This window comes from Aristolochia californica, unplaced genomic scaffold (genome assembly GCF_029961685.1).
Source record: "Aristolochia californica isolate CCGP_79_NKW_82.1479 unplaced genomic scaffold, dmAriCali1.0.hap1 SCAF_11, whole genome shotgun sequence".
NCBI classification, from domain to species: domain Eukaryota; kingdom Viridiplantae; phylum Streptophyta; class Magnoliopsida; order Piperales; family Aristolochiaceae; genus Aristolochia; species Aristolochia californica.
In genome coordinates this window covers 34,020,741-34,044,100 of record NW_027181782.1, presented here as the reverse complement: position 1 = coordinate 34,044,100, position 23,360 = coordinate 34,020,741, and the positions used below count along the sequence as shown (strand labels likewise).

The window sequence follows — 23,360 nt, the reverse complement described above, 5'->3', positions numbered from 1 at the left end:
AGCAAATAGAATATTTATTATTAAAATTCTAATTTTTTATGATAAATAAAAGGGTCAATTTAATGTGTCTAATTTGTATAGACAATCAACAAGTGTCATCTCAAATGTTATTACCTGGTTTGTTTAGCATTGTAAAATGAGTAATTTAAAAGCATGTACATAGATTGTGCTCTTTGTCCCTCATACCCACTTTATTAGTTAATCATATATTTATAATTCATTAACATAATTTTTCATGGGTACGCTTCTTAGTAAATAGACAAAAGGATTCAAGAATTTGAAGTCTTATGTTATGTAACTCAACTAACACCCTTTATGGTGAAAAATCGGAAATAAAAGATGGAGGTGGGGGTCTCTCCTTATAAGGGGGAGGGGATGGCCTAATACTTCCTTCTTTCTCCTCTCCTCCCCCCAATTCCCGTTACTAAAAGATGGCAACCAAAGAGAAACTTCTCCTTTGACCGTTCTATTTGTTTGTGGAGCACTTAGGAAGGACGGTTTGTGTTGTTTTTCTTTGTTGTGGGGTGGGGGAGAGAATTTTTAATTTATTTTTTAAATATTAATTAATTACCATTAACACTAATCTACATCATTTATTTATTAGATTTATCATAAATTATATTTAAAAATAGACATCTAGATTATCGTAATTACAAGTACAATATCTAATAAAACGTATTTAAAATTATTTAAAATAATAAATTCGTATAAAATAATGTAGGCTTAAATGGCAAGAGGACCTTTTCATCAAATCTTAATAAGAGGTAGTTTCGATGAATTGTTGAATGTATAAGCTTCTTTTTAGAATTTGTGCCATTTGTGAGGTCTCATTTGACAATTTTCCCAATGGAAAGACCCTCCCCCTGTCTCTCCCTCCTTTTTCGAGCAGCAGCCCTCACCCCCGTCTCCTCCTCCTTCACTGAATTCCTGCAAAATCAACTCCCAGCCTGAATTGACTCCATCTGCTGCTGCGTCCTGCATTGTGAAGGTGAAATCCATAGAAATTATGAAGTTTAGTTGTTCCTGTTGGTTCTTTCTTGGTAACACTTCTTCTCATAGTTTGTTTGTTCTGCAGATCGGATCTGAATCCAAGTCCACAACGGTCTCGGATCCCTTGTATTTGCTTTTATTTCCAACATAGGGTTATTTTATGGCTAAATGTTCTCTCCAATCTCACAATACTCAACCACTTGTAAACTCTCGGAGCCGGTCAATATCTACTGCTTAATGAGGGGTTTCATGTTTTCGAATTATGTTTGACCATGTTGGATGCACTTCAGACGAAGGTACTATTAGAGGTATTGAGCTTACTTTTTGTTTTTTGTGTTCTGTACTTTTTGTCCCTTTTTCAGTGTGGCAGAATGTGGCACATTTTGCTTGGATCACTTGCTCCTTTTGCGTCACAAATGTTTATTCCACAGAGAGAAACATCAAGCTCTTCTTTTTTGCATTTTCAACATCAAGGAACAAGCTTATGTAGGCCGGGGCGAATGCTCTGGGTCGCAAAATTTAGTTAAGATGAGAGCAATTAGTTGTTTAGTGTTTGATCTTCAAATGCGAATGAGTGCATTGGATTTACTATGAGTCTGTTTTCATTGTTGACGATTTTATGTCATTATTTCTGGGAGGTATTGTTATTCCTTTTCTTCGTCATAAGTATATCGGAAACAGTTTTTTTAGATGCCATTTTAGATGGTATTTGTCACCTCAGTGAGTAAATTACTTATACTTCATTAGAATGACTATTGTGGGAGGACCAAATTTCATTACATAATAATGGGTTCATCTTTAGACTCCGGATTGTTACTGTGATTCGGCCCGACAAATGATTCTTATGGAGTTTGTCCTATTTGCCGTTAGTTAGTATGCTAGTGGTCAAACTTGCAGGTTGCGGACAGTGGTCGTACCACACTCTTAAGTTTATTTGCCACATTTTTTTTGGACGACTTAAAGATACAGTAGGTCTGTAAGTGAAAGTTAGATCTCCATTCAGAAGTTTGTGTATGGAAGAAAGTTTGCCCTCAGATACTGGGTTTTTATCAAATTGTTGTGGTTTAGTTAGAATTCCTGTTTGTATTGAACCCTGTGTCGGTAGCCGTGATCTTTGTATAATGAAGATCAATTGTGGAAGGTCTCCAACACACTGATTGAAATGTTAACTGTAAATTGATTTTTTTCATTTTCAAAAAAAATCTGTAAATTATTTTTTAAACTCCCTTACCTTTTGCTGCAATGGCAATCACCTTTTTTTTGTTTATTATGGACAAACAGTTCTCAACATTGACTTATAAGAAGTTGTGCTTAATGAATGTTTGAATTGCATTTTTTTATGACTATGCGAAGAGAGGATTGAATACATAAGATGGAGAAAATAACACAGATATCATTGTGCTCATGTGTTCCAAAATCTTTATACTGCTTGCTAGATGTTTTACTGAAGGAAGTTCTGTTGAAAAAGTTAAGGTGGGGCAAACCGAAGCAGTGAACACCATGAAGTGAGTCTTGGTGTAAATTGTGTCATATCTTTGTGCTGGTTGGGATAACTGGGAGTACTGTGCATATTCTGAGAGTTAACTGGAGGAAATGACTTTTTCATTTTGGACAATTACACACAAATAACATTTCGAAGATCAGGTTGCTCGGATGACCACAATCATCTATTTTTATGTTTCAAATTATTTTAATTTTTTTTTTTGTAACACAGAGAATGTGAAGCCATTATTTCACCTGACCCGTTGAAGAAAAGAAAAACAGTTTTACCAAGTTATTGTTGTTTACATAGAACAAAACTACTTCATTCTAGTAAAAAATGTACCCTTTGTACGGGAGTATGCAGTTAAGTACTTGTCTTGCATTTCTTGTCCTTTATCTGTTATTTCACTTTGTCTGCCCATGTCAGCTTGGTACATTGGCCATTTTGTAGAAAGCTCTGCATTTAATCATTTAGCTACCAGTTTCCATTATTGGTGGAGTAGTACCATTCTAGTATAAAAGTAATGAATTTGGGCTTCTTTTTTATGGATAAATTCTCATATTATTGGTTTGCTCTTCACTTATGATGAAACTCCTAGCTTCTAATCTTTGTCTTGTTGCATTGTCCATGAAAATTCTGAATTAATTTTAGTTGTTTATATAGAAATCTATTCATTTTGAACAATTTAATTTGAATTCTAGTGGCAGTTTTATTCTAAATAATTTCTCTAGTGTGGTTTCCACTTTGATGAGTTTAAGTGCCATTTCATTGATTGTGACATGTGGTTTCTTCTACAGGCTGGTGGTGTAGCTTGACTTTCCTTTCTCTCTTTGCAAGTCCTGCAAATAAGATTTGGATTTTACTGATTTGAACTGCTCTGAAGGACTTGGTACCAAGGGAAGGATAAAAGTATGGGGCGGTTAAAACTACAGTCTGGAATTAAGGCAATTGAGGAAGAGCCTTCGGACTCTGAGTCTGTTTCTAACAGTGCTGCTCTATCATGTATGATAAACTCTGAAATTGGTGCAGTCTTGGCAGTCATGAGGAGAAATGTGAGATGGGGAGGTCGTTATATGGCTGGTGATGACCAACTAGAGCATTCTCTGATCCAAAATTTGAAGTCTCTTCGACGGCAAGTCTTCTCATGGCAACACCAATGGCATACGATCAGTCCAATTATATATCTCCAGCCATTTTTGGATGTGATACGATCCGATGAAACTGGAGCCCCTATCACTGGTGTTGCATTATCGTCTCTCCATAAGATTTTAAGTATTGACATCCTTGATCTGAATACTGTAAATGTCGTTGATGCAATGCATTTGGTGGTTGACGCAGTGACTAGTTGCCGTTTTGAGGTGACAGACCCTGCTTCAGAGGAGGTGGTACTGATGAAGATATTGCAAGTTCTTCAGGCATGCATGAAAAGTAAGGCATCAATTGTGTTGAATAATCAGCATGTATGCACTATTGTAAATACATGCTTCCGCATAGTTCATCAGGCAGGCACTAAGGGTGAGCTGTTGCAGAGGATAGCTCGCCATACAATGCATGAGCTTGTTAGGTGTATATTTTCACATTTAACAGACATTGATGAAACGAAACATGCAGCAACCAATGGTAGCACACCTCCTTTGAAACAAGAGGTAAATTCTTATTGCAACTTTTTTTTTTTTGGGCTTTCTCTCTATCTGATATATGATGAAACCCCCAAATTTCATGTGCAGGGGGGTTTGCAAGTAGAGAATGGCAATGTCATCTCTGACTACAATGGCCCATCCATTGGTGTGTTTGGCTCAAATAATTCAGCATCAAATGTGGGAGATGAAGCTGCATCAGGGCTAGCTAGCAGCAAGGAGTTATCAAACGACCACCTTGCAACTGAACCATATGGTATCCCTTGCATGGTGGAGATATTTCATTTTTTGTGTTCTCTCTTAAACATTGTTGAGCAGATTGAGATGGGACCGAGGTCCAACCCTATTGCATTTGATGAAGACGTTCCACTTTTTGCCTTGGGCTTGATTAATTCAGCTATTGAGTTGGGGGGCCCATCTATACGTCGACACCCAAAGCTACTGTCTTTGATACAGGATGAATTATTCCGGAATCTGATGCAATTTGGTCTCTCAATGAGCCCACTTATCCTTTCAATGGTTTGCAGCATTGTTCTCAACTTGTACCACCATCTGCGTACAGAGCTGAAAATGCAGCTTGAGGCTTTCTTTTCTTGTGTGATTCTGAGGCTTGCACAAAGCAGATATGGGGCTTCTTACCAGCAGCAAGAGGTTGTTATGGAGGCTCTTGTAGATTTTTGCAGGCAGATGCAGTTCATGCCAGAGATGTATGCTAATTTGGACTGTGACATAACATGTAGTAATGTTTTTGAAGATCTGGCAAATTTGCTTTCCAGGAGTGCTTTTCCTGTCAACAGTCCACTTTCTGCAATGCATGTCCTTGCCTTGGATGGTTTGATTGCAGTTATTCAAGGAATGGCTGAAAGAATTGGCAGCGGGTCTCCTGCTCAAGAGCATAACCGTATGGATCTTGAAGAGTATTCTCCTTTCTGGACTGTTAAGTGTGATAACTACTCTGATTCAAATCATTGGGTTGGATTTGTGCGTCGAAGGAAGTACATCAAAGGTAGGTTGGCAATAGGTGCTGACCACTTTAACAGAGATCCAAAGAAGGGGTTGGAGTTTCTTCAAGGGAACCATCTTTTGCCTGATAAACTTGATCCTCAAAGTGTGGCTTGCTTTTTCAGATATACTGCTGGGTTAGATAAAAATTTAGTGGGTGATTTCTTGGGGAACCACGATGAGTTTTGTGTACAAGTGCTTCATGAATTTGCTGGAACTTTTGATTTTCAGGACATGAATTTAGATACTGCACTGAGGCTTTTTTTAGAAACATTTAGGCTCCCTGGGGAGTCTCAAAAAATTCAAAGGGTACTTGAGGCATTCTCTGAGAGATATTATGAGCAGTCCCCGCAGATTTTGGCTAACAAAGATGCTGCGCTCCTGTTGTCATACTCACTTATAATGCTTAACACAGATCAACACAATGTACAGGTTAAGAAGAAGATGACTGAAGAAGATTTCATCCGTAACAATCGGCGTATCAATGGTGGAAGTGACCTTCCGCGTGAATTTCTCTCTGAGCTCTACCATTCAATATGCAAGAATGAGATACGAACAATCCCTGAACAGGGTGCTGGATTTGCTGAAATGACCCCAAGCCGCTGGATTGATCTTATGCGCAAATCCAAGAACACTTCACCATTCATTCTATGTGATGGCGGTGCACACCTTGACCACGACATGTTTGCTATTATGTCTGGCCCCACTATTGCTGCTATATCTGTTGTGTTTGATCATGCAGAGCAACAAGATGTCTTAAACACTTGTGTCGAGGGTTTCTTGGCCATGGCTAAGATCTCGGCATGTCACCATCTCGAAGGAGTCTTGGATGATTTGGTCGTGTCTCTCTGTAAGTTCACAACCTTATTGAATCCTTCTTCTGTTGAGGAGCCTGTTCTTGCATTCGGAGATGATGCGAAAGCTAGGATGGCTACAGTAACTGTCTTCACCATAGCGAACAGGTATGGAGACTATATTCGAACAGCATGGAGAAACATCCTGGATTGCATCTTGAGACTCCACAAGCTTGGGCTTCTTCCAGCGCGTGTTGCTAGTGATGCAGCTGATGATTCAGACCTCTCATCAGACCCTGCCCATGGGAAACCAGTCATGGGTACCTCTTTATCTGCCTCTCATATTCCAACCATGGGTACTCCTCGAAGATCATCTGGGTTAATGGGAAGATTCAGTCAGCTATTATCTCTAGACACAGAGGAACCGAGATCACAACCAACTGAACAGCAATTAGCAGCCCACCAACGAACTCTTCAGACAATACAGAAATGCCACATTGATAGTATATTTACTGAGAGCAAATTTCTTCAGGAAGATTCATTATTGCATCTTGCAAAAGCTCTAATATGGGTAGCTGGTCGACCTCAAAAGGGAAACAATTCTCCGGAGGATGAAGATACTGCTGTTTTCTGCTTGGAATTGCTTATTGCTATCACATTGAACAACCGAGACAGGATTGTTCTTCTTTGGCAAGGGGTATATGAACATATAGCCAGTATAGTCCAGTCGACTGTGATGCCTTGTGCCTTAGTGGAGAAAGCTGTTTTTGGACTCCTCCGCATCTGTCAGAGGTTGCTGCCATATAAGGAGAATCTAGCTGATGAGCTCTTAAGGTCACTTCAACTAATACTGAAGCTTGATGCTAGGGTTGCTGATGCTTACTGTGAGCACATTACCCAAGAAGTCTTGAGACTTGTTAAAGCAAATGCTACACATATTAGGTCTCAGATGGGGTGGCGGACCATAACATCCCTGCTCTCCATCACAGCGCGCCACCCGGAAGCTTCTGAAGCAGGATTTGAGGCTCTGCTATTTATTATGTCTGATGGGGCTCACCTCACTCCATCCAATTATGTACTCTGTGTGGATGCTTCAAGGCAGTTTGCCGAATCCAGGGTCGGGTTGGCTGATAGATCCATGCGTTCTTTAGACATAATGGCAGAGTCTGCTGCAAGCCTTGTGAAATGGAGTCGTGAAATTAAGGAGGCTGGAGAGGATGGCTCAAAGTTCTCTCAAGAAATAGGTGAGATGTGGCTTAGGTTGGTCCAAGGGCTCAGAAAAGTGTGCTTGGATCAGAGAGAGGAAGTCAGGAATCATGCAGTTTCTTCTTTGCAGAGGTGCTTAACAGGAGTGGATGGTATCTGCATAACACAAGGGTTGTGGTTGCAGTGCTTTGACCAAGTTATGTTTACAATGCTTGATGACTTGCTCGAGATTGCACAGGGCCATTCCCCCAAGGACTATAGGAACATGGAGGGCACTCTTGTGCTTGCCATGAAGTTACAGTCCAAAGTGTTCTTACAGTTACTGAATGATCTCTTTCAGGCAACTAGCTTCTGCAAATTGTGGCTTGGGGTTCTTGCCCGCATGGAGAAATATTTGAAGGCCAAGGTGAGAGGGAAAAAGAGTGAGAAGCTTCAGGAGCTAGTGCCGGAACTCCTCAAGAATACTGTGCTTGTGATGAAAACTAGTGGAATTCTTGTACAGAGAAGTGCCCTTGGAGGGGATAGTTTGTGGGAACTAACATGGTACCATGTAAAAAACATAGCACCGTCTTTGCAATCTGAGGTCTTTCCGGAAGAAGAACATAGTGAAGTAGGGAATGGTGGAGAGGTGGCACAGGGTGGGTCCTGAAGATGCGTCAGATAATTAGGGTTGTGAATTCTGTTTCGTGAGTTTTCTGCCTGTATACGGGTATATCGTTTTCAAGTCTATGTTCGTTTATGTGGTATCCTCCATTTTGAGGTCATGTGACCCAACATCACATATGCACAATTTGTAGGTTTACATGTAGAACTGGAAGGTTAGAATGGGGTCACATACTTCAACGAACACAGGCTAGAGCTCTCCAGAGGTATTTTATGTGGAAATGGCCATTTATCCTAAAGGTAATAGGCCTGCCCTCTACTTTGTGTTTTTTCTGGTGTTTTCCTTCTTTTTAATTAGGTGTATAAAGAAATAGGCTGGTGATTTGCTGTTAAAAAAAAAAAAAAAAAAAAAAAAGGCTGGTAATTAATACTGTCCTGATGATCTTTGGTCTCCACAAATGGCTCACTGACCTGTGAGGTCATATCTGATTCAAATTTTCTTTGAGGAAAACCTCATATCTGGAGATCCATCAATCCCCCCCTTCCCCACTCTGTCATTTCTGTTTCATTTCCTCCTTAAACCTTGATTTTTCAGGAAGAGCCTATTTTGATTGAAGTTAATCCACTGCTCCAATAGGTTATTTGACGTTTTAACAAGAACTACATTGAGGTTCTAGATCTGCACCTGAAGTATCTCTTTTCATTCTGGGAAATAGTGGCACACAATCAACTGCAACTGCTGGCTTGATATTCCCCATCCATTTCGTACCAGTCAATGCAGGAACTGGAAGGGCACGAATGGCCCCATCAGACTCGTTTTGATTCACACAAAGCGCCGCAAGCAATGAATCAAACATGTTATGGCACTGGCCAAGTCGTCGAAAGCGTTGATATTTCCATCACGGTCGCACCTTTTGTGTTCACTGGAAATATCAGCAGGAAAACTAGAAAAATAAATCCGATTTTTCTCACAAAAAGGAGCAAAATAAAAAATATTTTAATATTTTTATTGAATTTTATTTTTGAGAATTCTGACAATCAGAATAAAGAAAATATAAAACAAGTATTAAAAAATAATCACAATAAAGATTCTTCGTGCATAGGACACCTCGCATGCGAGATGTCCCTTTCGTTTACTCACTCGCGCTTGATAGGCGTGGCTCCGTGGTACTCCCTCACGCATGCGTCAAATCAAATCCCTTTTAACCCGCTTTACCGCTCTCAGATCTAACCGCAGTTAACTCTTCTCAGTTTTTGTCCTCATCTACGCGCATCCCGACAAACTTCGGATTCCGCCACGTTTTTCTCCACGAACGGTCCAGATGGTCCCGTCCAATATATTCCTCAGCGGCGACATTATAAATATTGTCGACGGACGAAAGCAAACCCTATCGTTTACACAGTAGGGGGTTCACTGTCTGATAATAGCATTCGCCGTCAACAATGCCGAACCCTAGGGTTTTCTTCGACATGTCGGTCGGCGGTGCTCCGGCCGGCCGGATCGTGATGGAGCTGTTCGCCGACACGACCCCCCGCACGGCGGAGAACTTCCGAGCCCTCTGTACCGGCGAGAAAGGCGTCGGTCAGAGCGGGAAGCCGCTGCACTACAAGGGATCCAAGTTCCACCGCGTGATTCCGGAATTCATGTGCCAGGGCGGAGATTTTACCGCCGGAAACGGTACCGGCGGGGAGTCTATCTACGGTGCCAAGTTCGCCGACGAAAACTTCATCAAGACGCATACCGGACCGGGCATCCTCTCCATGGCCAACTCCGGGCGAAACACCAACGGGTCGCAGTTCTTCATCTGCACTGCCGAGACGCCGTGGCTGGACGGGATGCACGTCGTGTTCGGGCAGGTCGTTGAGGGAATGGACGTTGTGAAGGCGATCGAGAAGGTCGGATCGTCGTCTGGAAGGACCGCGAAGGAGGTGGCTATCGCTGATTGCGGTCAAATCTCTTAAGCGAGTGACGCTTCTTGTTAGGATTTTACTGTTCCCCCCCTTCCTGTTGCTAGTTTCTGTGTGGGTGTGAGGTTGTCTGGTGATTATGGGCTTATGATCCCATCAACTTGGGTTACGATCTTGATGGAAACGTACCTTTTGTTATGGCTGTGGCATCTTTCCCGGTATATAAAAAACTTTTTATAGCCAAGCGTTTTATCTGGGCTTAGTAACTCCTCTTCTCTGATCTCCCTACACATAAATCTCCTGCTCCAAGATCGAAGTTTGATCTGCAATTTTGAATTTGTCAATTTCAATGATTTGATAATTGCAACTCCTTTAGAAATCTTTTTGATCTTTAATATTATTAAATAAAAATAAAAATAAATTCTACTTTAAGTTGGAAAAATAAAATCGTAAAGAAAAATAAATAAAATAAGATACAATCTGGCCTTACTAAATTCCGACACATGGCCGTATCGGATTCGGCTCCTTTAGCCTCCAGAATCCAACACGTTCACGACACGACTGTCACGCCACTTCATTGGCCCCTCGGCGTTTCTGTCGCCTGCGGCATGCCTCGTCATTCCAGCAGTTACTTTTTCGCTAAAAGGGCCCACGTTTTCCGAAAGTTTCTTTACTGCCATTGCCCCCGTCTTCTCCCCCCATCTTGAGTTTACCCGGCCCGGTCGGGTCCGGGGGAACCAAAACCCTGGATATAGTAAATCGGTGGTCTATGTTGGAGTATGAGTTGATCAATATTTTAGGTGGTATCTTTACTTAGAAAAAAATTATTGGGAATCCTATTCTAACTTTATTCCTCTAAATTTAAATTGCTCACACCGAAGTGAAATCTTATGATCGGGTCGGGTCAAGGACGGGTTTCAATTCGAATCGGTTCACGGCCCCTTCATATCTACGAGCGAGGCATTTCCGTAATCTGAAATGTAATTGGAAGGGTATCCCTGGGAAGTTAGCCGTGGCGTGGCTGCATGGGACAACGGATTTTCCGGCGGCTCATCTTAATCCAGTGTTTTCAGACGAGCAATTTTGGCGATACGCGTTTTCGCGGCAGTAGTTAAGGGGTATTGTTGTCGTTGAAATTCTTAAAAGGCAATCAAAGGGATCTCTTCTGGTTCCGCAAAGCGACGCGATCGGTCTCTCTGTGTCGGTCGTGTCGTTCGAATTCCTTGGCGGGAACTCCATCGGCGGCAGTTTCAGATTGCAATTTTCGGGGAGTTCTGGTCGGGTCTAAGCTTTCTCCTTCCGTGGAAGGAGGGAGAGAGATTTTGATTTCATGGGGTTGGGCATGATGGGGAAAGCGGCTCTTTCGGATAATACGAGGGGTCTTATTCTTGCCATCCTTTCTAGTGCCTTTGTCGGGGCCAGCTTCATTCTGAAGAAGAAGGGGCTCAAACGTGCTGCCGCTTCGGGTTTGCGCGCTGGTAAGAAAATTTTCGTCGTCATCTCTTAGGGTTTTCCTTTAATTTTTGATCCACGTATGGATATGGGTTGTCGTTCGTTTGAGCGGACTGCTCTTGTTGAATTTACATGATGTTTTTTTTTTCGTCAACAACTCTCCTTTGAGCACGTCTCGTCCGTTCTGACGGTGTATAGAGATTAATTCTTTGAGTGGCCTTTACAAAGTATGCTGCCTGGAGAGCATTTGGTTGAGGAACGGAGTTCAGAATGTTCATGAGCGTAAATGCTTTGAAGAGCTTCTTCTTCTGGTTTAAAGCTAAAACAAAAACCCTCTCCAAGATCCGGATATTTTGGAAATTGCTACATTGACTGGCATACGTAAAGAAATCACTTCTCCATAAAGCTTTAGATATTTGGCATCTAAACGTGGACCTTATTGGTCAAATAACAAGACGATAATGCTTGGTGCCTAATTATTGTCCTATCTACTGTTTTCTTATTTCGTTCCCACTTTGAACTTAACATTGGTTTATGTTCTTTTATGTTTAAGGCATTCCTTTGTGTTGAAACTACTGGGAGCTTGTCTTTATTCTTAAATGATATATGGACCTCATTAGTTGTCCGTTCTAAACTTACCATTCCTTTTCTTCACTTTATTCTCTCCCTGTTTGCCATTCATTTCTTTGCGTATGAAAGTTGAAGGTCCCTCACTAACCGCTTTCTTTTGATTTTCTGTTACCATAGGAGTTGGTGGGCACACATACCTTTTAGAGCCACTATGGTGGGCAGGAATGGTGACAAGTAAGCAAATATTCTGGGTATCTTTTAAAGTTTTATGTAAGTGGTAATCAGATCTTTCATTGATTTTGCTTATGGAGTTCCTTGACAACAGTGATTCTTGGAGAGGTTGCAAACTTTGTTGCCTACGTATTTGCTCCAGCCATCCTGGTAACTCCGCTTGGTGCCTTGAGTATTATTGTCAGGTTAAGACTGTCACTTTCTTGCTCATTAAAATATAGATGGGTTGGTGACTTCTAGACTAACTTTGGTGATGAATCTAGCAGCGCTGTTTTGGCACATTTTATGCTGAAAGAGAGACTGCAAATGATGGGTGTTTTGGGATGTATCTCCTGCATAGTGGGTTCAGTGGTGATTGTCATCCATGCACCTGAGGAGCACACACCAAATTCTGTGGAAGAAATTTGGATCTTAGCGATTCAACCTGGTAATTAGTAGAATCGAGTGGGTTCGCTTTTGGCAGTTGCTCCTTTGGTTCAACTCTTATGGGTGTCTTTTATGGCTTTGGTTTTTAATGCAACTGTACTCAATTCGTCATGCTATGCTTGTGATATATTATCTATGCATATTATTCATGTGTATTTTAATCTGACATGACGATTTTTCTCAATTACATATTCTTCTCTTGGCAGCATTTTTAATTTATGCGGCAGCAGCCCTATCAATTGTGCTAGCTCTTGTTCTCCACTTTGAGCCCCGTTATGGGCAGACAAATGTATTGGTGTACTTGGGAATCTGTTCCTTAGTGGGCTCCCTTACGGTAAGTTGTGTGCAAGTATTTAATGAGGTTTATCACTTATCATTTGATCTTTATGTTTAGAATTCTGTGGTGCTTTTGTGTAGGTGATTAGTATAAAAGCAATTGGAATTGCTATCAAGCTTACAATAGAAGGAATAAATCAGATAGCTTATCCTCAGACATGGTTTTTTGCCACAATTGCTGTTTGCTGTGTCATCACACAATTGAATTACTTGAACAAGGTCAGTAGTGATGTATCTATTTCATAAGAGCTGATATATAGTGGTTTAAATTCTAAAGAAACTCTAATTTTCTATTGGCAACTATCTTCTCTATTAGTTGAGCTAGAAATTTTGTGCTCTCCTGGAGTAGCTTCACAAGTTCATAAGAGTGGATTAATTATGATTCGTGAGGGATTCATAATGTATGCTGTTTACCACAATATTCACAGAATGACTCATTTTGGAAGTGCAGGGTCTGTGATCATCTAGAATTATTTATAGTGGTCCTAGTGCTGTCTGAGTATCTTGCCATAAAAGTACGTTTCAGATATTTCTTCTAAATGTAAATCTGTCCAAGATAATTTTTTTAGGACTAAAGATGATTTGGGTTTGTTGGAGGATAAACAAATTTACTAATCTATAATGTACACTTGCTCCATGCCTCAGGTTTCTTGTCTAAGAGTGAGAGTTGTTGTGTGACAGAATTTTCTTGTACGGGGTTGGGCTTGAAAAGATCCTATGTTATTAGTTGGATAGAGGCTTCTTAACTTTGGCCAGTTGTTTTACGAGGAATCAGCCGAACTTCTATAACATAATTTTTTCCTCAGAAAGTCAAAAGAAAAGGTTCCACTTCAAAGGCCACTAGCAAGCAAAAGCTTTGAGAAATGCTTGTTGCGATTTAGAGGGACCATGTTACAGATTTAGGTCTTTGCCATGCAAGAAACTTGTGTTGTTTTGTTTTCTAATATCCATGTGCAGAGCATTCTAGGGGAATCAATTAATGGATCCTTGTCTATTTATGTATTAAAATAAAGGTGCCGCACAAATATGAACTTTTCTTTCTTCACTCTCCTTCAAAATTAGTATTTTGGAGACAATAATGTATTGTTCAAACTCTTGAAAGGACTTCATAATTAGTCCATAATTCCATTTATATGAAGACAAATGTCACAGAGTGATGCACATCCTACTCCAAACTGTTGTCGTCCTTGGCAAGGATTGTCACCAGCTGGCACTTGATTTGCAGAAGCCAGTATAACACTTGAGAATTCCATCCCAAACCACTGAAGTGGAAGAAAAAGGAATGAGAGGAGCATAATGTGCTCTAAGACTACTCTCTCTACAACTTGAACCTAATGAGTGGCTTGCAATGTTCTCAGGCTTATACTCAAATGAATCCCCTCTGAATGACTTCTCTACGGACTCCTTTTGACTTTATATATCTACAAAGACACATTGCACAATGGACATGGCCCATTTTCAAAGGTGACACCCCTATATGAACATGCCACTTAGTTGAGAGAGCTTCCTTATCTCGAGAGACACTCCTTCCATAGGTTGGTTCTTGGGGTGCTTTTGAGGTTGCATGCCAGCTACCAGGCCTCCACGCCCGGGCCTCCATATTTGGAGGTCAAAACTTTATCATTCTCCAGTCTCAATTTTACAAGTTATTTATATATATATTTTCTTTCTAAATGTTGATTACACACGCACTGACCTCCCTCATGCCTCTGTGAGACTTAAACTCAGGAGCTCACACTAGAAATCCCCCATGTAACCATTGAGAAAAAGGCCCAAGTGACTTTATGGTCTATTCTATGTAAAAAATATTGAAATAGCTGAATCACTTGGGAACCTTTTACCTTGCCGTGACAATTAATTTTCTGAGACTATCAAAATACTTATAAATACCAAGATTAAGTAGCAAACAAGTGGTTTCGTTCATGTCTACTTTGAATTTTGTTGTGCAGAAATTTGTACTCTAAAGCATTCCAGGGCATTAGATTTGGTTGATAATGTGGACCGTTTGATCTCGTTCTCTATCTTCTGTTATGGTATTCTTAAGGAAAAGCAAGTAATCAGATGTTCTTAATCTCTTAATATGTGCTTCCAGTCATTATATGAACTTCTGCTCATCATCTTTTTTTGACAACTATTTGTAGACAATGTGATTAGTTATTATATTTGTCAGTTCATTTATAGTTTGATGTTGAATTTCATGAATTTGAAGTCTGATGAGATTAGCAATCTCGATCACCATTTGTATGTATCAATGAAGATGAGCTAGGATTGTTTTTTTCTTCAAATATGAGGATGAACTGACACGGCAGTGTTCTTGCATCTATCACTTAGCAAATTTCAGGATGATGTACCTGTTGATGGAAATGACAACCCACAAAGAAACATGTGCTGTTTGACATTCTATCATCTATATTTTGAAGTTGTTCCAAAACTTACGTAGTTTCAGCTGCTTGTGATATTTTGTGCTTCAGGCATTGGATACGTTCAACACCGCAATTGTTTCTCCAATTTACTATGTAATGTTTACTACTCTAACAATAGTTGCCAGTGCGATAATGTTTAAGGTAAGGTTTTCTTTATTCTGTCAACATGGAGTGTTCTTTTGAGTAGAGTGCTGATTTTTTAGATTCTTTTTCTTTGGAGCTGTGGGCTTGATTTGCTTTCTATGCTGGGTCAGGATTGGTCTGGTCAAAATGTGAGTAGTATAGCTTCGGAGCTGTGTGGATTTATTACTGTTCTTTCTGGAACTATCATATTACATTCCACCAGAGATCAGGAAACAACTCCTGCACCAGGTAAACTCCAACCATACTGGTAGAGGTTACTTTTCCTTATCATAGACATGTCATGCAATGTAGACGGATATGAATTCTACTCGTGTGGAACTTATTTTTACTGAGAGACTCTTAAATCTTTAGAATCAGTTAATGCTAGGCACCTTCCTATTGCCTTTTTCATTGTCATTTATTGGATTCATTGTCATTTATTGGAGGATTATGATGTGTTGGATTTGAATCACCATCCGGGTATTATTGCTTGAATGGTTTGCATATATAGATGACCTAAACTTTTCTGATGGTAAGTATGAACCCATGCCATTGAATGGGCATCCTGTGTTTGATCCTCAGGTGCAAAGGGAACTTCATCTTGATGTTCCCAGCCTAAGCGACCAGCTACATTGAAGATAGCAAATTTAAACTTTGAACTGACATATTATGAATAGTCCAACATTGATTTAAGATCAAATGGATTTTGTGCTTATTACTTGAAAGATGTCTCCTAATTGAGTTAACAATTTAACTGGTTACACTTGTTCATAGAATCTGTATTCTCTTACCTGCTTTTAGTCTGTATTGGAATCTTCCTTTGCTTCACTAATGCAGAGCCTGTGAAGTTATCATCATATTTTATAACATGTTTGTCATTTTCAGTCCCTTGGAGACTTTAGCAATTTCTATTTATACCATTAAGTGCACTTATTGAAACTAATGATTTGTCTAATTTACTGTTGCAGCATCCTTGTCCTGGTACTTGTGCAGTGGAGAATCATTGAAGAATTTCGAGGACGATCACTTTATGGCCCTGCAGAGTTCAGATTATTTTGAATAGCATTTCCTTCTGTTAAGAGATGCACGAATGATGTTCAGTGGTTCTCTGTGGCTTCAAGAAGGGAAGCACCTCTAAAACTGTTACGTCCCCAACTGGATTCCCATCTGAAGCCATGATCTTACTGAACTATAGCCCTGGAACTGGAAAACAACAATGAAGATTCTGGAATGGTGCTTGTCCTGTACATTCATCTCTGTACATTCTTGATTCCTATTAGTTAAGACATGCATCCAGTGTTCTTGCGGTTTTTCAATTTATTTATATACAGAGGAGAGGAGGTTTCTTTATTCTTTAAACGTCTATGACTATGTAAATTGCCATTGACAATTTATATACAGAGGAGAGGAGGTTTCTGAGAAAATATCAATCACTGTAATTGCCATTGACAATTTTAACACATTATAAGTTTCTTAATGGTTAGACTTTGTTGATGGCTTTTGACCTTCCATGGGATTGATTCAATTGTTCCATGTACCAAACTTGACCCTGAGATTGGTTCACTTGATGTATTTTAAAAATTATATATAATTTTAAAATGGAATTTTTTTTTTATCCCCAATTTTCTAATTCTAAATTTCCCTTCAAGGGGGGAGGGGGGGGGGGGGTTCTCGTAATTTTGGAAGCACGTCGGCATTTTTAAATCTGACTTTGAGTCGTCGCTCTTTGACGGGCAATCTGACGTGGCAAGCACCCCGCCTTGCCTTTTTCCTCGAACAAACTTCACTCTGACGGACTTTCCTTGATTCGACTCTCTAATCTTATTCTGTTTCGGGAATCCCTCTTTCAGTAATTAACGTGTCATGCGAGGGCAATTGTTGATTCGTTGCTGTTTTCGACTATAAATTCGCTGGCGCGAGTTTTTCTCCTATCTCTCGTTCTCGAGTCGGAGGCAGTTTCGATTCCAGGAGACAGAGAGAAGAGCGAGGGAGAAGAATGGCGACTGGTTCGGCGTGGGCAAAACCCGGGGCGTGGGCTCTGGATTCGGAGCAGCAGGAAGATGAGGAGGTGAGGAACGACGGAGTTGATGAGACCCCCCAGGAGCCGCTCGCGGATTTTCCGTCGCTTGCCGTCGCCGCCACCACCAAGACCTCGAAGAAGAAGAAGGCGCAACCGGTGTCACTGGCGGAGTTCACCACCGGCAAGCAGGTTACCCACGGCGCCTACAAATCGCAGGCGCAGTCCCGTTCCGTGGGGCTCACCCCGGACGAGATCCTCAGCTTGCCGACGGGCCCTCGCGAGCGGTCTGCGGAGGAGCTGGACCGGTCTCGGCTCGGGGGAGGGTTTAGGTCGTATGGCAGTGGGCCGAGGGATTCCGATCGGAGGGGGGGTTATAGCGGGAGCGATGAGTCCGGTACCACGAAATGGGGGTCGGCTAGGGTTTCTGACGAGCCAAGGCGGAGGGAAGGGTATGTGAGGGAGTCTGGCCCGTCCCGCGCGGACGATGCGGAAGATTGGGGCGCTGGGAAGAAATTTGCGCCGTCGCCGTCGTTCGAAAGGAAGGAGCGAGGGGGGTTTTTTGATTCGCATTCTAGGGCGGACGAGGTTGACAGCTGGAAATCCAATAAGAGCTCCACGCCATCGGAACCTCGCAGAGACAGGCGCGGGGGGTTTGAGATGTTCCAGAAAGAGACATCTAACGGTAGCGAATCCTCAGATGCGTGGGGCCGAAAGAGGGAAGAATCCAGCGGCCGGCCTCGTCTGGTTCTGCAGCCTAGGTCTGCCCCTTTGAGCGACGGGGAGACGAATCCTGGGTCAGCAAAAAGTAAGGGTTCCAATCCGTTTGGGGAGGCAAGGCCCAGAGAGGAGGTTTTAGCTGAGAAAGGACAAGATTGGAAGAAAATCGACGAGCAGCTAGAGTCCATGAAGATTAAAGAGGTGGCGTCTGGTGATTGGAACTCCTCTGGGAAAAAAAGCTTTGGAATGGGGAACGGGGAGATCAATGAGTCTGTCGATCGAATCGAGGGGAGCTGGAGGAAGCCTACTTCAGCGGATGTTTCTCCAAGGTCTGCTCTCTGATTTTTCTTCTCATTTTTTTTTTTAAATTTATATTAAATGCTGTCATATGGGTCCATATTTCTGGTTTAGTCGAGATGGTTGTCAATACTGTTTTTGGGGTTTAATTGTGTAACGGTCTCCTTTCAACTGTTGTATTCTTCTTTATGAGAGTTCTAATTACTGTACCTACATATGCGCCTTAGATAGTGGTTTCCTGAAGGAAGTATGAGACGTTAATGGAAGATTTGATATTGTGTGCATGCATTGTTCTTAGGGTGACAGCCACGTCTCGGAGCACAACGTTTTTAACTTCTTGTCTGTTTCTGTGTAAAAATTTAGTTGGTTTGCGGGTAGTGATAGGGTATATTTATTAGAGGAATGGTGAAATATTTATTTTGATGATGGGATTTAGGTTATGTAGCCTGTGATCATAGGGGCATGCTTTCAATCTCATGGGAGCATATACCTTGTTTATATTGCCTGATTTGTTAGCGAGAGAGGGTGTTCTCCTTTAATGTCTTTTGATGGACTATACTATGCCTTTTTAGACTCTTTCTTTATGCTCTTCCTTTTGGGCCTTCTTATTTTTGTCTCTCTAAAAAAATGCTGGCTGTTCAATAACACGTTTTGATGATGTCTAAGATTTGTCAAAAAGCAACTGTAGTGACTCAGTGAGTGGACGTGTTGGAGGTCATAATCAATTTGTTGTGGGTGGGCAGGTGGTCTAATACTTTCTGGAATGTGGCTCCGATTCACTATGTTAAATTAAGCAATGGGTTGCATGTCTTAGGTGTGGATGAGAGTCGTTAGGAAAGTTGTTTAAAGGTGTCTGCTACCAAGTGGCTAGCCATGGTGTTGCCTTCAATTGTTCCAGATCTTCTACAAATGATCATGGTACAACGAGAATCATAACATGGCAATGTGAAGAAAGGGGCGTTGAATCATATTGTATGTTTTACTTTGGCCGGTTTTAATATATTTAATTACATCATTAAGGAAAAGAAAAGAAAAGAAAAGGGTATCTGTGTTTGACCAGTCAAGCAAGTTATGGTAGACTAATTGGATTGTTGACTTGGGGAGCTACTTGCTGATTTCCTGCTTGATAGAAGAACTCTTTTACTTGTATGCTTCTTCCGTTTAGTTTGAGCTTTTGCTGCTTGTGATGAAGACAACACTCCTATATGATCATACTTCAAGAATTAGTTCTCTTCTCATTTGCTCTGCTATTTTATTTCAGTGTGTAAGTTGGAAGAAATCATTGAGCAATTCTGTTGGTTGTCCTTCTTGGGATATTATGTGCCTCTCAATTGTGTGACATTTTGGATTTCTGAGTTTTTTTTTTTATGTTTCTTGATGAATGTAGGGCTGCGGCTGAGACAGAGACAATTTCCCAGGAAGTTGCTGCAAATTGAAGACGTAGGAAGTAAATCTTGAAACTATACGGAGGTGTCTGGTATTTATGGAGGACAGTAGCAAATAACTATAAAAGTTTTTTTTCTTCTCTTGTCTGTTTAGGGCCACTGTGGATGCAGAACTGTGTCAGTTTTGGTAGTGTTACAGTTTGATTTTGGAGCCGGAAGGCTGTGTTGTACCGGTGAAATTGCACCTAGTTTTCTATCTCATAATTGTTATTCTTGTTTTGTTAACTGAGATTATTTTAATAGAGGCATGTTATGTTTTGGGAGTTGGTTTTCTATTCCAGTCTGAGACTTTGGTGTTGGACAAGATAGTCCTTTTTTTGCATTTGGCTCCCTGGAGACGCCTTGAATAAAACATTATACGAACTTACCAAACAATTTGATTATGTTAAAAATTAATTAAAATCAAAGACATATGAGAAACAGTTGAACTTGGTGTAGCCCAGTTGAATCAAAATCACTCTCCTTACCGGTTTGATTGCTGTGAAGAAAATATTTTATTTTTATTTTTATACAATACATATTTTAGGCTATTTTTTTTATAATCATAATATAAAATGAGTAAAATCCATTCTTAGTTTGTGTCTAAAAGCAATAAGATTTAGTTCCCAAACATCCGCCGGCTTTTCATGTTCTTAGTCCTTCACAGAGGATGAAGATGTCATTCACAACCACCAGTCCACCTCTGGGGTGATATGAGCAGCATCCCAGCAGCTTTAATGGCTGCACAAGTTTGTCATTTGTGGTCGTCTTTAATGGGGGGAGGCTGTACATGCATCAGAGGGAAGGAGTAAGTGGTAGGCTTTTTGATCGGTAAGCATTAGAACAGGAAGACAGTCAACCAGTCAGTACTTGGATGATTTTCGATAAAAAATAATAATTGGATTTCTTTCTTCACTGCGGCGTACAGGGGCAAAGGTGGCTGTGGCAAGTCCAGGCAGCGATGGGCAGATGACGGTGTGGAAGGAAGTGACAACAAACTGGTTTGGAAACTATGCTGCCAGGTTTCCCGGCAGCCCAGATATGAGAAACTGCTCGCTCAGGTGGTTCCAGGCATGTCGTCCGGCAGTGGAGCAGTGCCCGGACATGTTTTTTTTAACATGGACATGATGTACAGAGCCGACTCCTTGATCATTCACCCTGCACAGCCTATGGGTTTCTGCCAAAACTCAGGCTCCCATGGGAGTTCCGGCAGTCGTTCAGTTCCTGGTTTGATAGTTGTTTCATTTATATGCTTCATTTTTCTCCATTACAGCGAAATTTGACCCAAAAAAAAGGAAGAAAAACTGATACATTTTCTGCAATTCGAACGTTTTAGTGAGGACTCATTGATGGAGACCAGTTTAATTGTAAATAATGTCTTTTCTGCGTCTCAATGTAACTCAGCTTACATATTTGATTTTTTTTCTCCAGACCAGTTTATTTACTTTTCTTTTCTTCAGAATAATATTTTCAATTCTCAAAATTTTCCCCAAGAAGGAATGGGATATCTTCATTTACAGTTTTGGTACTTGAAAGCTATGAAACTTATTTTCTTGTATTATAATGACAAAAAAAAAATCCAATATTATTTGATATTTTTCAAATTGAACTCTGAGCTGATGCCTCAAAAATTGCTCAAGGAAGAGGTTGAAATAACACTACAACAACTCATGTATTTGGCTCAAAATACCTCTATAAGTATGTTATTTCTTCACTTTGGTAGTTCATTTTTTCGCCTTAATAAGATTGCATAGTTGTGTTTAATTTCTAATTTGTTCTTGTAGCACTTAATTTGATGTTTTGTTGCTTCGCTTGTTCCACGTGATCAAAAGTATTCTCTCTGTCTTCCCCCCTCCTGCGTAATGGCTCATTATCTGATAATTGACCAACCAAAGTTTTATTTTTTGGATTAATTAATAAAATCAGTTACCTTCTATACATGCATTATGTTTTTGTCTTTTTCAATCCAATTGTGAGCACGCGGTTTATATTGAATTTTTAAGAAAGAAAAATAATTCATTGATTTTATTATAACTGAGTATAACGATCCTCTATTTATAATAGAATAAACAAGTAGAATCATATTATAAGTACACTATATATGTCCTAATTACACCCAAAGTCTAACTCTTAAAGATAAATTGTAGAACAATCGAACAACTGAATATAAATAGAATATTAACATACCTAAAATACTTTTTAACTGAGTTTTTTTTCTTCTGAGACTTCATTCCATAAAACTCTTGTAAGATTCACCATATGACTTCTTACTGTGAGTGTCATGTAAGACTTTTCCACACTTGTTCTTCAACACTTCCTTTCAAGTTGAAGTTTATTACATTAACTTGCAAGAAAAGAGATTCTTGGTATTTAATCTTCTTTTGCCATTTTTTTTTTTTTCATTCTCCTTGACTACAACATGTGCAGTTCTTTAGTAGTTCTTATTCCTTCTATTCTCCCTCTCAAGCTAAAAAATAAATATAACAATCATCTCTTCTATTAAGATGTCTCAAGGATTAGTACTCAATCGGACACAAACATTCAAAAATAGAAAAATATGGGTGAAAAAAAGGAGTCGAAACTAACTTCAAAGGATTTTAAACAAAATCATGATAATAATCACTAAAAATGTAATGTGAAGGGCACTAGAAAAAATGTTTCAATGGACTTAAAACACCCATATATAGTTTGTATCATTGATTTGGCTTTCTTGTGATTATTTCCTTTATAAAAAAAAATGAGATAAAACGTCTTGGACATGTATTTATGGATATTATAAGGAGTTGTTAAACAAGTAAGATTTAGTTCCAAGTCTAACCGAATTGATGATGTGACAAGCTGAATTTTCCATGATTCGAGTGAAGAACTTTCAAGGCAAGAACTGATCAAAACCAATCTGTCTCGATCACTTCTCTGTCACTCCCACTGATTACGATCTGAAACCATGAAATGATACCGATCAAAGACCAAAAACCAGTGGGTCGTCGCCTGCAATTTCTTAAAAGAAACAAGAGAAAGCGAAGGTCATAGTCATGGTTCAAAATCCAAATTCTACATCCGCGTTTTCTTCCTTCTTTGTATTATCATGGATTAGTCCAAACCCAAGATTGTTCTTCCCCATTGACCTTCTTCGATTCCACTTGTCACCTCTGTGGGAACTGGGAAGTACTGGTTGTAATTTTGCTTCCTATTCAATTGAAGTCATTAACCAAGGCTATGGGTGTTTGTCTTCTTTGATTAAGATTTTGAAGTCATTAACCAAGGCTAAGGGTGTTTGTCTTCTTTGATTAAGATTTTGAAGTGGACAACATTATATCAATATGGTTATATATCGGGTTTTGAATATTCGATTTTGTTAGATTCAACCTAATATTTAAACGTATTCGTCGTCTATCGTATAAGATTTTGAAGATTTTCCGTTCGTATCTGATCAAACCTATATATATATATATATATACAACATTATATCAATATGGTTATATATCGGGTTTTGAATATTCAATTTTGTTAGATTCAACCTAATAATTAAACCTATTCGTCGTCTATCGTATAAGATTTTGAAGATTTTCCATTCGTATCTGATCAAACCCCTCTATATATATATACAACATTATATCAATATGGTTATATATCGGGTTTTGAATATTCGATTTTGTTAGATTCAACCTAATATTTAAACGTATTTGTCGTCTACGGTATAAGATTTTGAAGATTTTTC

At 40.0% G+C, this 23,360-nt stretch overlaps 4 protein-coding genes across 6 annotated transcripts; all 4 read left to right on the top strand.

The window, feature by feature from the left end:
* Window positions 1-882: 882 nt before the first annotated feature.
* On the top strand, window positions 883-8,044 carry LOC137944931 (ARF guanine-nucleotide exchange factor GNOM-like). Of its 3 annotated transcripts, XM_068790747.1 has the most exons (5): window positions 883-988; window positions 1,076-1,298; window positions 3,271-3,712; window positions 3,812-4,119; window positions 4,201-8,044. In XM_068790747.1, exons 3-5 carry the CDS (start codon window positions 3,385-3,387, stop codon window positions 7,759-7,761), a joined length of 4,197 nt encoding a protein of 1,398 aa, XP_068646848.1. In that variant the 5' UTR covers window positions 883-988; window positions 1,076-1,298; window positions 3,271-3,384; the 3' UTR covers window positions 7,762-8,044. The 3 variants fall into 3 exon arrangements, with proteins under 3 accessions (XP_068646848.1, XP_068646847.1, XP_068646846.1); XM_068790746.1 differs by having other exon boundaries at window positions 1,076-1,286; window positions 3,271-4,119; XM_068790745.1 differs by having other exon boundaries at window positions 3,271-4,119.
* Window positions 8,045-9,100: 1,056 nt separating this feature from the next.
* Window positions 9,101-9,889, top strand: LOC137944934 (peptidyl-prolyl cis-trans isomerase). The gene has a single exon (XM_068790749.1). The coding sequence runs from the start codon at window positions 9,159-9,161 to the stop codon at window positions 9,675-9,677; it is 519 nt and encodes a 172-aa protein (XP_068646850.1). The 5' UTR covers window positions 9,101-9,158; the 3' UTR covers window positions 9,678-9,889.
* Window positions 9,890-10,758: 869 nt separating this feature from the next.
* On the top strand, window positions 10,759-16,621 carry LOC137944932 (probable magnesium transporter NIPA6). Its single transcript, XM_068790748.1, has 9 exons — window positions 10,759-11,101; window positions 11,823-11,879; window positions 11,971-12,061; window positions 12,143-12,303; window positions 12,509-12,636; window positions 12,720-12,857; window positions 15,110-15,202; window positions 15,316-15,433; window positions 16,153-16,621. Exons 1-9 carry the CDS (start codon window positions 10,954-10,956, stop codon window positions 16,245-16,247), a joined length of 1,029 nt encoding a protein of 342 aa, XP_068646849.1. The 5' UTR covers window positions 10,759-10,953; the 3' UTR covers window positions 16,248-16,621.
* A 486-nt stretch (window positions 16,622-17,107) lies between these two features.
* Window positions 17,108-19,921, top strand: LOC137944041 (eukaryotic translation initiation factor 4B3-like). Its single transcript, XM_068789534.1, has 2 exons — window positions 17,108-18,250; window positions 19,606-19,921. The coding sequence occupies exons 1-2, from the start codon at window positions 17,181-17,183 to the stop codon at window positions 19,652-19,654; spliced, it is 1,119 nt and encodes a 372-aa protein (XP_068645635.1). The 5' UTR covers window positions 17,108-17,180; the 3' UTR covers window positions 19,655-19,921.
* Window positions 19,922-23,360: the final 3,439 nt, after the last annotated feature.

Bases quoted from the DNA above. Each gene is read 5' to 3' on its own strand.
- LOC137944931 (XM_068790746.1), top strand. From the start codon at position 3,385: ATGGGGCGGTTAAAACTACAGTCTGGAATTAAGGCAATTGAGGAAGAG. The intron at 4,120-4,200 runs GTAAATTCTTAT...TTTCATGTGCAG, and splicing joins CACCTCCTTTGAAACAAGAG to GGGGGTTTGCAAGTAGAGAA.
- LOC137944934 (XM_068790749.1), top strand. From the start codon at position 9,159: ATGCCGAACCCTAGGGTTTTCTTCGACATGTCGGTCGGCGGTGCTCCG.
- LOC137944932 (XM_068790748.1), top strand. From the start codon at position 10,954: ATGGGGTTGGGCATGATGGGGAAAGCGGCTCTTTCGGATAATACGAGG. The intron at 12,637-12,719 runs GTAAGTTGTGTG...GCTTTTGTGTAG, and splicing joins CCTTAGTGGGCTCCCTTACG to GTGATTAGTATAAAAGCAAT. The intron at 15,203-15,315 runs GTAAGGTTTTCT...ATGCTGGGTCAG, and splicing joins CCAGTGCGATAATGTTTAAG to GATTGGTCTGGTCAAAATGT.
- LOC137944041 (XM_068789534.1), top strand. From the start codon at position 17,181: ATGGCGACTGGTTCGGCGTGGGCAAAACCCGGGGCGTGGGCTCTGGAT. The intron at 18,251-19,605 runs GTCTGCTCTCTG...TGATGAATGTAG, and splicing joins TCAGCGGATGTTTCTCCAAG to GGCTGCGGCTGAGACAGAGA.